The sequence below is a fragment of the Brassica oleracea genome, chromosome C9 (genome assembly GCF_000695525.1).
Source record: "Brassica oleracea var. oleracea cultivar TO1000 chromosome C9, BOL, whole genome shotgun sequence".
Taxonomy (NCBI): Eukaryota; Viridiplantae; Streptophyta; class Magnoliopsida; order Brassicales; family Brassicaceae; genus Brassica; species Brassica oleracea.
Window position 1 is genome coordinate 6,642,950 of NC_027756.1, and position 12,745 is coordinate 6,655,694.

Genomic DNA, 12,745 nt, shown 5'->3' on the forward strand with positions numbered 1-12,745 from the left:
GTAATTCAGAGCTTGCACATGATTGATCATACAACGGTCGAATTTTAACAAATCAGATCAAATAATGAGATTATTTTTTGGCCCATTAATATAGTTACTCTAGTAAGTAATACATTTTTTTTTTCTAGTATGGCTTTTGGCCAATTATATTCCCGGGAGGATTATAGAAACAAATGGTTAAAACCGTTGACTCTTTAGTACACATGGCTTGAGCACAGCCTAGCTCCTTTGAGTCTCTCCACACGACTTGTTTATAGACACCACACGTGTGGTTCGGGGCACACTTGTCCGACTTGTAGTCGTAGAAAGGTTTCTCCTTCACCCATGTCTCCACCGCAAGAATCGGCGTCACGGCCAAACCTTTGGCCCAAAGCTGGTTCGCGCCGTATTTCCCTGGGTTTAGACTCGCAAACTCGCATTTCTTCTGGTTCCTCTGGTAACGAGCCAGCCGGTTCGCCGCCGCCTCCAGCGTCTGGCTCCATACTAGCGGTGGGACACCTACCATGGCTCTGGCCTTGTTGTGCGCGTCGGTGAAAGCTTTGGCGGCAGCAGAGATTGTAGGAGAAGCAGGAACGGTTTGTTTGGGTTTCAACTTCTCTGGAGGAGAGACTGCATTGGCGGAGATGACAAGAAGTGCCACGAGGATGGCATAATGGACTAGAGACATTTTTTGGTGGATTTTAGTAACCTGAAAAGATCACTAACCGTTTATATATAGAGAGAAGGCCATTAAAGCTTAGTTAAAAACACTAGTAAAAAATTATTAAACAGGAAGTATAAAAGATGAATAATAGAGAAAGATGTGGGATACATTGGTGGAAGGAGACAAAAATAATACTCCCAAAGGAAGGAGAGGATCATGGCATGTGACTTTGGTGATTGATCCCCTTAACCTGTCTGTGCTGCATGTGACTGACAGATACCCAACTCCCTATTTAATTTCTTTTGTTTGTTTTCAAGGCCCATTAATATTAATGCTTATATAGGGCCAATGGGTCCAGAGCCCTCTTCGCCTCACGTATTCCAATTTTGCCTATAATAATCCACTTTAATTATTGTTGTTTTAGTCCCACCACATCTTATCGAAAAAAAATTATTCTAGTCCTAGTGGCTGTGCTTTCTCCACGACCGTTCCTCTTGTATTAGCCCCGTTCTTTTTATAAACGCCACAACCAGCGTCAACGGCAAGAAATAAACCTACAACCAGAGTAACTTTATTGATTTCGAAACTGGCGTCAGTCGCCAAAAAACGATCGAAGGCAAAAAAACAGAGTTGCCGCTGCCGCCGTGAATTCCAGCGTCGCATGTGGCAGTTATTAATTACTGTAGCTTCTGAAAAAAGAAAATTTGATTTGCCGTGACTGTGATGCATTTGCCGTGATCATAGTTGTTTTTTTGAATCGCAGTCGCTGACGCCAGAGTTTATTAAACGAACAGGACTATTATTGAATTCTTGTGCGGTTCAAATGCAATGCTCCCACCCAGCAAAAATGAAAAAGAAATAAAAATCACTAACTGGCAACAAAGAATTTGAAATGTTCCTGTATTTAGCTTTTAATTGATGGACTTTATTTACCACGTTGTGTTATCTAAGCCAGTCATAAAAGCACAAGTTCTGAGAAACATTTGTAATAAAATTTGCAGAAGGGAAGTAGAAATGGACCACAGCTTCCATCAAAACATCTCATAAATGCTAATCCTTATCTTATTTCTTTCAACTAACAAACAAAATGTTCTGTGAAAGATTTATCTTCCAATGCAGCCTTATTTTTCAAAATGATTTCATATTCACCTGCGATTGGTTCGGTCAAATAAAATTTTACGAAATCGAGGTATAACCACCATAAACCAACCGACTTGCCGATTTCAAAGAAACTAGAGGGAGGGATGATTCACAGAACTTGTTAGATGAACATTCGTTTACGTGTGAGAGAATCAATTGCATTGTATCATCATTGATAAAGCAACAAACAAAAAAAGCGAAAATTCAAATCTAATTGATAATTTTGTTTTACTCCATTAATAAAAAGTCAAACATCTCTAATTACAATTTTTTACGTCGGAGAGATTTTTTTTGGTTTCTCAAAATGACTAATTGACACTACTCGGCGATGGTGCTCAGGTTCCGAGTAAATCTCCTCTTCCCTCTGCCACAACATCTTCCGCCACCGGCGTTTGTCTTCACTCCGGCGATGTTTTTCGGCTGATAAACTTTACCGTCGACGTCACTGTCGTCGACGGAAACCCATCCGACACCGCCGCTCTTGGCCAACGCCGAGCTCGCTTTAACAGCCAACGCTGCCATTTCCTCCGCCCTTAGCGGATGATTGAGCCACGTCAGAGGCAAAACGAAGTAAAGCTGCCCCGACCGGAGCTCCTCGTTGCCGGAGACAGCCGAAACGGCGTCGTCGAAGTCCATTTCGTCTGAGTTGCAGACGAAACTCGTCGGGTATTTCTGCAAGATCTGCCAAACTTTGACCGGAGATGAGAACTCTTGTAAAGTCCCGTCGAACAGTATAACCTTCGCCGAGTCTCCTCTCATAGATTCACGTGAAACACAAGCTCCCATTTTTTTGTTTATATGAGTTAACTCTTGATCTTGATGTTGTGTTGTGTTGTGGTTTGTGAATTGAAAGAGACGACCTTGAAAGGAGTTTATATATATGAATATCGAGGAAGAAGAAGACAACAAGCCTCGAGAATCTCAAAGTCCACGTAGGACTTGTCGTGTAGTGATAACAAAGGAACATGACAGCTCAGGGTTTGGTTATTGTTTGGCGAATGGGCCTCATGCAAAAGGGTATATCGGGAAAGAAGGAGAGAGAGTAACGTGGCGAAGATCGCGAGAGGAAGGAGCTTAGGTGGTGAAGGAGGAGCGGGCCACGTGACACGAACAGAGGCATCACCGGCAAGCAGACAAGATCGAGATGGCCGGGAGGTTTCGCGTCTCCGGTGGGTAAGATCTCACGTGAAGACAATTTGCATGTGAAAGTGGGGCCCATCGGTGTTCTGGGTCCTATCAGATTCTTTTGGGCCCTTTTATTAGATACAAGAGTCACCTACCATTTACATTGTGTATTTGTTTATTACTCTCTGTTTTTTATTACTACTTTTTATTTTGCATGAACGTGGCATTAATGAGAACCTTGAAATTATTTGTCAAGTGATATTTTCTTATGTTGGACGAGCAAAAGTTGTATAGAATTATCTGTATTATGTTTTATTAAACTATACTTTAATGATTTTGTTCTTGATTATTTGTTGAAGAGTATCTTTCCTCCTTTCTGTGTGAAAGTAGACATATTGCTTTTTGTTTAGATATTTATTAATTGGATCCTTTATCAAAAGTAATAACTTCATTGGCTTATACTAATATACTAATGCTTCAATAACATCAGATAAATATCTAATTGCCCTACCACTCTATTACTTTCTACAAAAAAAATAGCTCAAACTTGCTATTTACATGTACACCAGATAATTTTTTTCCCTATGCTTGTATGGGACTGGAATCATCCACGTCTCCACCGAAATCAAATCAGAGGATGACAATTTTATTTTAAAAAATTGATCTTTTGGCTGATGTGTATGTTTCTTCCTACGTCCCAATAGTCACTTTATTTGAATGATAAACTAATGGTTTGCAGATCTACTGGATACTGATCTGATCTCCCACGGTGGTGACATTCATATGCAAGGCCAACAATAGTTATTACATGAGGTGAAATTGGACAACAATACAGTTTTGCTTACGTAGTTCCATTTTTCAGCACGATGCATGTTTTTGTCGCGATTTTAATTTGTCTTTATTACTGCCTTATTCTTAGGTTTTAGTTTTAGTGTATTGGTGGTGGATTATCCGTAAAAATGGAACTTAACATACTTCAAAACAAAATGATCTTGGATATAGAACATGTGATGAGATGATATTAACACACACGCTTGTAGAATCTACTGTAAGAGTATCTTGGAAACTTTTTTGGTTACTGAATGCAAAGACTTGTACTATACTTTGCTACGAATCCGACCTCTCTAGCTAGGATTTAAAATAGAATTATGTCCCCGAGAAAATTAATCAATCTTATTAATTATATACTAACTCCAGAGGTTTTAAACTTAAGAGAGAATCTGTCTGTGACCTGCATTGTTATGTGCTGTCCCACGCTAATGCAATTGTCTGTGTTCTTTCATGTCACGAGATCTAAGACCAAGCACAGACACAATATGTTTTGTTTATAAGTTAAACAGTGTTTTGTTTAATATTCACAAACCCATGCACATTAAATACATGGTAAGGTCCATAAGGAGCAAGCTGATTAGACTAAATTACTTACAGAAATTATGAAAATACTATTTCCACTTGCTACTCGCCAGCCTATTCTAACTAATTTCATTTAAATATACCACAAGCCTACCATACAAACCAGCTATTTCAGTCATTTGTATATTCACTAATTATCAGTGACAAAAAAAAAGAAAAAAAAAAGAGTATATTCACTAATTATCAACGTTATTTTATTGTTAATTTATAGTTTTAAGTTAACTAAATTGGAAACGAACCGAATATTTAATCCAAATTATTTACAAAAAGCCGGTTCGCAAACATCTTAGTTCATTGTAGCCACCCGTAAATTAGGCTAAACATGTACAGAGCTCATAAGCTCATAGCTCAAAGTTGATAGTTTGAAACCACACATTTTGTTATAAGGAGGAATGTGCATTTTTTATAAGAGAGAAAAACACAGGAAACATCAAAAGATGTTTTCATTATCATCGAATACAATTAACAGAAGATGTTTTGATATAGATAACATGATCATCACTCAAGTTGACCATACCACACCCCTTGGATCTTCACATCCTTTGGTACCTTGGCACCCAAGTCAGTATCCGACGGCTGGAGACTCTCGAACACTCCAATCACTTCTCCTGTCTCAGGTTTGCTCTTTGTCACTTTCAGAGTGATCTCACCCACCGAAGCTGCCGTGTTCTTCACGTTCTCCTTTGAAAGCTCCTCTTCGTCTCCTCTGCCTCCAGCTGGCAATGCAACGGCGTTGTCATATCCTGTGGATCCACCACGGCCCTTTGGGTCCAAGAAGGAGGAGCCACGGTACGAAGGGACTAAGAATTTGCCAGTGAAGTTGTCTGGTTTGCCTGAGGCGTCAAGCTGCTTGACTGTGAAGAGGAACGGCACACGCTCGCCTCCTGGAAGCTGGACAGTAACTGCAGCATAGTCAATTCCGTCTTCTTCCTTGAAGTTCACGCTTCCGTCTGAAGAAACCTACTCAATAACCAATAAAAAAAAACTCGATCAGTCATCAACCGCAACCCTAACCCTAAGCAGAGTATGTTTCTTGATGTGGAAGCAACAAAACCTCGAAGGGGCCTTCGATCTCGTCAAGAGTGTAGGTGAGACGGGTCATGAGCTTGGTGTTCTGGAAGTCAGGAGGTGCGTTCTTGCTAACACTCTCAGCCTTGACGGTGAAGGAAGTTGGCTCGAAGCAGAACTTCTTGCCGGCGTACTTTCCCGGTTTGAAGGAGAAAGTCTCAGAGCCACCGTCAATGGTTGGGCACTGGTTGGCGGTTCCAGTTCCCTTCACTTCCATGTATGTCTTGCTCTGTATCTCATCGTAAGTCAATCTCTTCGGAGCTCCTTCTGCACTTGCTCCCTTTCATTACACCAAAAAAAAACAAACAACTTTAATTCTGTAAATTGATCCCAATAATTCGTAAAATGATATATCATATAAATATCAATTTGGTATGCATGAGAGCATTATAACACGTTTGGTACTAATGGTTGCATCTAAACGAATTGAATAACATAAGATCATGAACATATAGGTTAACGCAATTTATTATACTAATCTAAAACTGGTATTGGATTAGTGTTGTTCTGTTATGGTTTCAGTTAAATTTAAAACAATGTGATGACATAGTAATGAAGTCAGAATCATTTTATTTCATTATTCCATTATGTTTATTGCTCATTCTAATAGTTCTTACAAGAAAGAGTAGGTGATATGAGAAAGTTACCGAGACGACGAGAGCAGAGGTTGCTAACGCAAATCCGGAGATCTTGACAGCGTCGGAGCATTTGCCGGCGAAGTCCTTGAAGTCAGACTGGAAGGAACAAGTGAGGCGAGCAGAGGAAGTTTCTAGCCCGAATGATTTGCCGACGGTCTGAGTCGACCGGAGGTGAGCACTGCCACGAGAAGGAGCGGTCGAGATCTTCGCCGACTGGAGGAATGTGGTGGCGGATTGGAGAGAGGCTGCCATGGCCACAGATGGTTCAGGTTTTTGTGATCAGAAGAAGAGGAGAAAGTAAAGACTAAAGAGTAAGTAATGGTTAGGAGAGAGAGATAAGATTGGGATAAGGCGAGTATTTTGATTGGTTCGTATTGTTGAAATCGTAGTGACTGGTTTCTTCTGTTGCCACGTGTTCAAATGTTAAGTGAAGATATGATACTGTCTGATGCTGACATGTATATGGCAAAAAAAATTGTTGCTAATATTTCTTCAAAAATCTTGGCCCATGCAGGTTTCGAACCTGCGACCTTCGCGTTATTAGCACGACGCTCTAACCAACTGAGCTAATGGGCCTTTGCTGACTGGGTAAACATACAATCCAAATTGACAGGGAAATATTGATCTTTTGTTTGTTAAAGCTTACTTTGACCCAAAATTGTTATAGTTGTCCTTACCTTCTCTACATTTTTTTTGAACACCTTCTCTACTACATGATGGTATTTGCCTATTTGGTTAGGTAGGTACGTTTAGAGCTTGAAGTCTTATGCATGATCATAAAGTTTCCGCGGCCTTTATTGTGTATGCTTGATAGTGATATTTTCATTCACAATTTCAACATAGCTCAGATTTTCTGTATTTTGATGCATGCTGTGCTTGGTAGTGATATCTTCATTCACAATTTAAGCATAGTTCACTTCCATACCAAATTAATTAAATTAAGGAATACAGATAGAAATTATGAAGTAGGGCTTCTCCATTGGTGATGATTTTTTTAGAAGTGCAAAATAGATGTGTTGTAGTTCATATGTCATTCGGATACCTCGCAAACACAATTCTAAAGCTCCAAGTTTTACGAGTTACACATGCAATTAGGCAGGAAGTGGGATTTAATGAACACGCAACTTTGTTATTCAGTTCACAAGTACTACTAATTGAGATTTAATGAATTGACTTAAGTTATATATAAGTTTGTTATTCAGTTCACAAGTACTACCAATTGAGATTTAATGAATTGGCTTTAGTTATAACCCATGTTCTAAAAATCGGCAACCTAGCCGCCTGGACGCTACGCGTCACTCTTCCGCTCGATTTATGCCAAGTCAGTTAAAAAAATCGGATATCCATTTTTTTCCGCCTAGACCGCCTAAATGACTGACTAGCCGCTTAGGCGGTCGCCTAATCTATTTTTTTTTTTTTAATAATATTCTTATTTATTTATTTGATCTAAAATTTTATAAATATCATTTATATTCATAATTTTGATGAAAATTACACTAATTTTGATGAAAATTACACTATATTAAATTTATATATTCTATTTGTATGTTTTATACAATTTTAAACATGAAAATGTATTAATGTTATACACAATTAAAGATTAACATGTTTTATAACATAGTAAACAATCTAAAAATTTCTGATTAATCCCTGATATTTTCTTTAGGCCTAGCGCCCAACCCGACCGTCCGTTCCGGAACAGCGGTTATAACTTTGTTATTCAAATTCACTTTTTTTTTTTATCAACGTTATTCAATTCACCAGTACTACTAATTGCGGGTCTTTGTGTCCATAAGTTTACTTCGTCTCTGTATGTTATGGGTTATGAATTGGGCTTCGATAAAGCCGGAAAGAAGAGCCCACTAGTACTTGCCTAAAACACTTGTTTTTGTGGCAGAGCTACCAATTATATTGTGCTAAACCGAGAGATAAAAAAGTTAATGCCTAGAAATTAAAGAGCATACACTCACAGACAGAGTAAGACAGATAGGCACTCAGAATGAGTAGGAGGTTTTGAATCATCATGATTAATCAGATGACAATAAACAATCCTCATCGTGCCTCGAATCTTTTAAACAAAACTTTCATAAACAAAAAAAAAACTAGTAAATAGAAGAGAATTTCTCTCAGACAAATGCCTCGATTGTCCCCACGATTTAACGAATGGATTGATCGGACTCGTCATCTATTGTGTTGTTCATCATCGAGAAATCGAGTTTTTTTTAAAAAATTTTTTTTGCTAAATAAAATCAAGTTAATAAAACAAGAAAAGAAAAAGTCAATCCTCTCAGACAAATGCCTCGATTGTCCACATGATTTTTATGAATGGATTCGTCGGACTCGTCATCTATTGTTTCTTCATCACTGAGAATTTCTTTCATCAACCAAGATAAATATAAAATAATTTACCAAACGATTTACTGCACAAACTCATGATACGAAATTGATAAAAAGGAAGATAGGACGAGGCAGAGCTAAGTAAACGAAAACACGAGGAAATTTGCAGAGACTAAAAGGTTATGTATGATTCGCAACCAAGATTGTACTTAATTTAAAGAGTTGACGGTAGCTGGCTAATTTATAGGAGAAGGGTTTAGGGTTGTCTAGGTCGTCTCCACTCCAGAAAAACGACACGAAGTCCTACTACTAATGTAAACGGGCTTGATAGTTTACAAAAAAAACATGGCCCATGTTTAAGAATTGTAATATATGGGCCTTTATAATACGTAATTAGTTTAGTCACAAGTGGGTTTGATAAAATTGTAATAGTAGTCCAAACATTTGTACGACATGACAGAATAGTTGGAGAATTATACACCACTTTTGTTTACTTTTACCGGTTAGCTCTACTTGTTCACTCACTCTTCCGCTGCTGTCCTCTCGGAGCAGGAGCCGAGGATGGCGATGAAGAGAGGATTCAAGGTATTTCTCTCTCTCTCTCTGATTTTATTGTAGATATATATAATTAGATTAATTTTGATTCTCGAATTGGAAAACATTGAAAACGAAGCAGATGATTCTGGGATCTCAATCGATGGCGAGAAAAAGGATACTGGCTGAAATGGGATACGAATTCACTGTCGTGGTAACTGCTTCTCCTTTCTCTGTTTACTCTTCTCTCGATTATTAAGTTAATAAGAGGATGTTGAAATCGAGACTTGGAATATGTAATGTATGGTATGGTATGTTGGGGTTTAAGACAGCAGACATTGATGAGAAAGCTATCAGGAGAGACAATCCTGAAGATTTGGTTGTAGCTATCGCTCAGGCCAAGGCAGATGAGATTATATCGAAACTGGGAGGTCTAACCCAGTTTGCTCAGGATCCTCAACCAACCTTATTGATTACTGCTGACACTGTAATGCTTACTCTTTTCTTTTATTATTTTGTTTTTTTTTGTTTTACTATTAGAGTTTCGTCTCTTGGGGTTATTACATTATTATTTTGAACTTGAGGTGATTATTGGTAGGTTGTTGTGTACAAAGGTGTCATTAGAGAAAAACCAACTACCAAGGATGAAGCTCGCCTTTTTATCAAAGGTCTGCCTTTTTTTTTTGGTCCAAGTTATATTTTTCTACTTCTGTAACAAGGTGATATGATTTTAAGCATTTTTTCTTTGAAACCTATACCAGGCTATTCCGGTTCACATGGAGGCGTTGTGGGCTCTGTTTTAGTAAGGAACTTGAAAACTGGTGTTCAAAGAATCGGTTGGGACAAAGCTGAGGTACACTACTATCAACATCTACATATGGTCCTCTTCTTCTTAGATGATATTTGATTATTTTCTGATTAAGGCCGTCCATGAAAAGAAAACTAAACAGTCTCCTTCGAATTTGCTTCTTTTTTGGTTCTTCTAAAAACTCTTACCGTGTGGGTGGTTTAACAGTTTGTGTGGGTATGTTGTGACGCAGGTTTATTTCCATGAGATTCCAGAAAAAGTCATAGACGATCTTGTAAAATCTTCTAAAACTACCCCACTCATTCTTCTTTTCTCTTGAAGTGGGTTTGTTTAACATCTAAGTTTGTGTTTTCAATATTCAGATTGATGATGCGGTAACTTTCAAAGTTGCTGGAGGTTTAATGCTGGAGCATCCCCTCATTGCTCCCTTTATCGATACCGTGGTTAGCCCTACTATTTCGATATAACAAGCTTGCGTGTTCTGTTTCCAGCATATTGCTTAAATATGTACACACCTCTAAAAGCCTTTTACGTTGTAATGTTGTAGGTGGGAGGAGTTGATACAGTCATGGGACTTCCTAAAGACCTCACTGAAAAATTCATCACCGATGTGTTGGAGCTCAACCCCCTCCATCTTGAAGATTCCTCATGTAGGAAGGCTTAGACTGATAATACACTGAGATTCTTATTGCAACATTGAAATATTGTGATGTTTGATCCACTTATGGTATAAAAAGATTGAAATTCCTTCAACACAAGTATATAACTGTTATGAACCGGATTGTAGATGGTTTATAACTAAGAGATTATGATTTGTAATCTTTCCATTTATCTATGACGGTATAACTGTTATGAACCAGATTGTAGATGGTTTATAACCAAGAGATTATGATTTGTAATCTTTCCATTTATCTAGATTTTTCCATTACTTTTATAACACGTTATCAGCACGAAACTCTAAATCATTAAGTTAATACCCAAATCGAAAAACCCTAACCCTAGCCGGCGATCCAACGAACCCTAAACCCCGATCGCGTCTCTTATTCCTGTATCTGTTCCAGCTCGCGTCCCCGATCAGCTTCAGCCCAAGGCGTTCCTGATCCTAGCTCAGACGTTCGCGACCCGAGAGCAGCTCCAGCACACGACCTCTTCCTCGTTCGCGACAGCATCAGACAGCTCGCGTCCGACGATCAAAGACGTCCGCGACCCGATAGAAGCAACTCGATCCATTCCAGCTCGCGTCCCGTTCGTGTCAGGCTAAACTCCTTTGGTGGTCCGATTCAACAATCATCTAAGGTTAAAAGAATTGTTTGACCGTTAAATTGATAGATTTATTTTCTCATCCTGCTTGGTTAATTGTTCATCTGATTTAAAATTGTTTAAACCCACCAGTTAAAACATTGATTGAATCTGATAGATTGCTAGCTTGCTTTGCTTATATAATCCGATAGGTTGATAGATTGATTGAGGTTTACTTGTTTAAAATCCGAATGATCTAATTGCATGATTCTTGAGGTTTAATATCACCTGCTAGGATTGATAGTTTTGTAATCTGATCTGTTTTAAATAGAAACCCCAAATAATCCGTATGATAGGTTATATTGATCTGATTTGGATATTTTTGAGAATTGAGAATCCTTATGCAAGGTTGATAGATTCATGATAAAATCTAATGTCTTGAGGTTTAAGATTGTATGCTAAGTTCGATTAAATTGATTGATCTGATTATATGTTTTTGAGGTTTGATAAATTCGGATACTAGATAAATTACACATGGTTTATGCTAAATACCAATCAGCCTTGAAACTGATTCATTGAAATTCCTGCTTGAAATCTATATTCTAGTATTGCTAAAATCAGCCTTGAAACTGATTCATTGAAATTCATGCTTGAAATCTATAATCTAGTATTGCTAAAATCAGCCTTGAAACTGATTCATTGAAATTCATGCTTGAAATCTATAATCTAGTATTGCTAAAATCAGCCTTGAAACTGATTCATTGAAATTCATGCTTGAAATCTATAATCTAGTATTGCTAAAATCAGCCTTGAAACTGATTCATTGAAATTCATGCTTGAAATCTATAATCTAGTATTGCTAAAATCAGCCTTGAAACTGATTCATTGAAATTCATGCTTGAAATCTATAATCTAGTATTGCTAAAATCAGCCTTGAAACTGATTCATTGAAATTCATGCTTGAAATCTATAATCTAGTATTGCTAAAATCAGCCTTGAAACTGATTGAGTGATTAATAAATCTTTTTACTAGTCTTGCTAAAATCCATTGATTGTTAAACCCTAATTGCATGATTAATTGAATCCGTTTTTGCTAGCCTTGATAAACCATAATATTATGAGCACATAGAAATAGTATTGCTGAGACTTGCTAGAAATTGATTGATTGATTAAATACCTTTAAGATTGATAGTCTTTTTGTCCTCACAAAATTGAAATCCGAATTGATTGTTTTTAAGAGTAAGGCCGCATGAAAGTTATATCTAAATATTGAGTGATATAAGATTTGAGATGTCGAAAATCAACCTGGATTTTGCTGCCTTAAATCTCTTTGGAGATAATTATTTACGGTGGGCATTGGATACAAAGATTATCCTAAAGTAAAAAAAAAAGACTTGGTGAATGTATCATAAAAGACAATAATACCAATGAGAAAGATTGATACATGGCAATATTAATTATTAGCCATCATCTTATTAAGAGTCTCAAAGATCAATATCTGACTATAGAGAATCCTCTAGACATTTGGACAGAGTTAAAAATCGAGATATGATCACCAAAGAACGGTGTTATTACCAAAACCCTATTTGATTAGAGGAATCTCAGAATCCAGGACTATAAGTTCGTTGATGAGTCTATTGCTAGCTGGGCAAAATATTGGATTACTGATGAGAAACAGTGAATTGAGACCTCCTGGATTAACCCCATTACCTGATACCAATAAGGCCGCAGAAGAAAAAAAAGGTAACCACGTCCAGAATGATAGACCACATGGTCATGGCCGTGGAGGGTGGAAAGGAC

General features: G+C 37.7%; 4 protein-coding genes and 1 non-coding gene across 5 annotated transcripts; 1 reads left to right on the forward strand and 4 right to left on the reverse strand.

Annotated features, from left to right (window-relative positions):
* Positions 1 to 57: 57 nt before the first annotated feature.
* Positions 58 to 830, reverse strand: LOC106319083 (STS14 protein). Its single transcript, XM_013757308.1, has 2 exons — positions 812 to 830; positions 58 to 688 (listed from the first exon to the last, which is right to left on the reverse strand). Exon 2 carries the CDS (start codon positions 665 to 667, stop codon positions 125 to 127), a length of 543 nt encoding a protein of 180 aa, XP_013612762.1. The 5' UTR covers positions 668 to 688; positions 812 to 830; the 3' UTR covers positions 58 to 124.
* A 1,238-nt stretch (positions 831 to 2,068) lies between these two features.
* On the reverse strand, positions 2,069 to 2,703 carry LOC106316459. The gene has a single exon (XM_013754350.1). The coding sequence runs from the start codon at positions 2,567 to 2,569 to the stop codon at positions 2,102 to 2,104; it is 468 nt and encodes a 155-aa protein (XP_013609804.1). The 5' UTR covers positions 2,570 to 2,703; the 3' UTR covers positions 2,069 to 2,101.
* Positions 2,704 to 4,679: 1,976 nt separating this feature from the next.
* On the reverse strand, positions 4,680 to 6,370 carry LOC106318902 (oxygen-evolving enhancer protein 1-1, chloroplastic-like). Its single transcript, XM_013757062.1, has 3 exons — positions 6,037 to 6,370; positions 5,376 to 5,669; positions 4,680 to 5,281 (listed from the first exon to the last, which is right to left on the reverse strand). Exons 1-3 carry the CDS (start codon positions 6,277 to 6,279, stop codon positions 4,820 to 4,822), a joined length of 999 nt encoding a protein of 332 aa, XP_013612516.1. The 5' UTR covers positions 6,280 to 6,370; the 3' UTR covers positions 4,680 to 4,819.
* Positions 6,371 to 6,529: 159 nt separating this feature from the next.
* TRNAI-AAU lies at positions 6,530 to 6,603 on the reverse strand. The gene has a single exon. It is a non-coding gene; the product is annotated as a tRNA-Ile (tRNA).
* Positions 6,604 to 8,823: 2,220 nt separating this feature from the next.
* Positions 8,824 to 10,536, forward strand: LOC106315993 (maf-like protein DDB_G0281937). The gene is made up of 8 exons (XM_013753848.1): positions 8,824 to 8,949; positions 9,041 to 9,112; positions 9,227 to 9,385; positions 9,497 to 9,566; positions 9,660 to 9,751; positions 9,939 to 9,980; positions 10,069 to 10,149; positions 10,254 to 10,536. The coding sequence occupies exons 1-8, from the start codon at positions 8,926 to 8,928 to the stop codon at positions 10,368 to 10,370; spliced, it is 657 nt and encodes a 218-aa protein (XP_013609302.1). The 5' UTR covers positions 8,824 to 8,925; the 3' UTR covers positions 10,371 to 10,536.
* Positions 10,537 to 12,745: the final 2,209 nt, after the last annotated feature.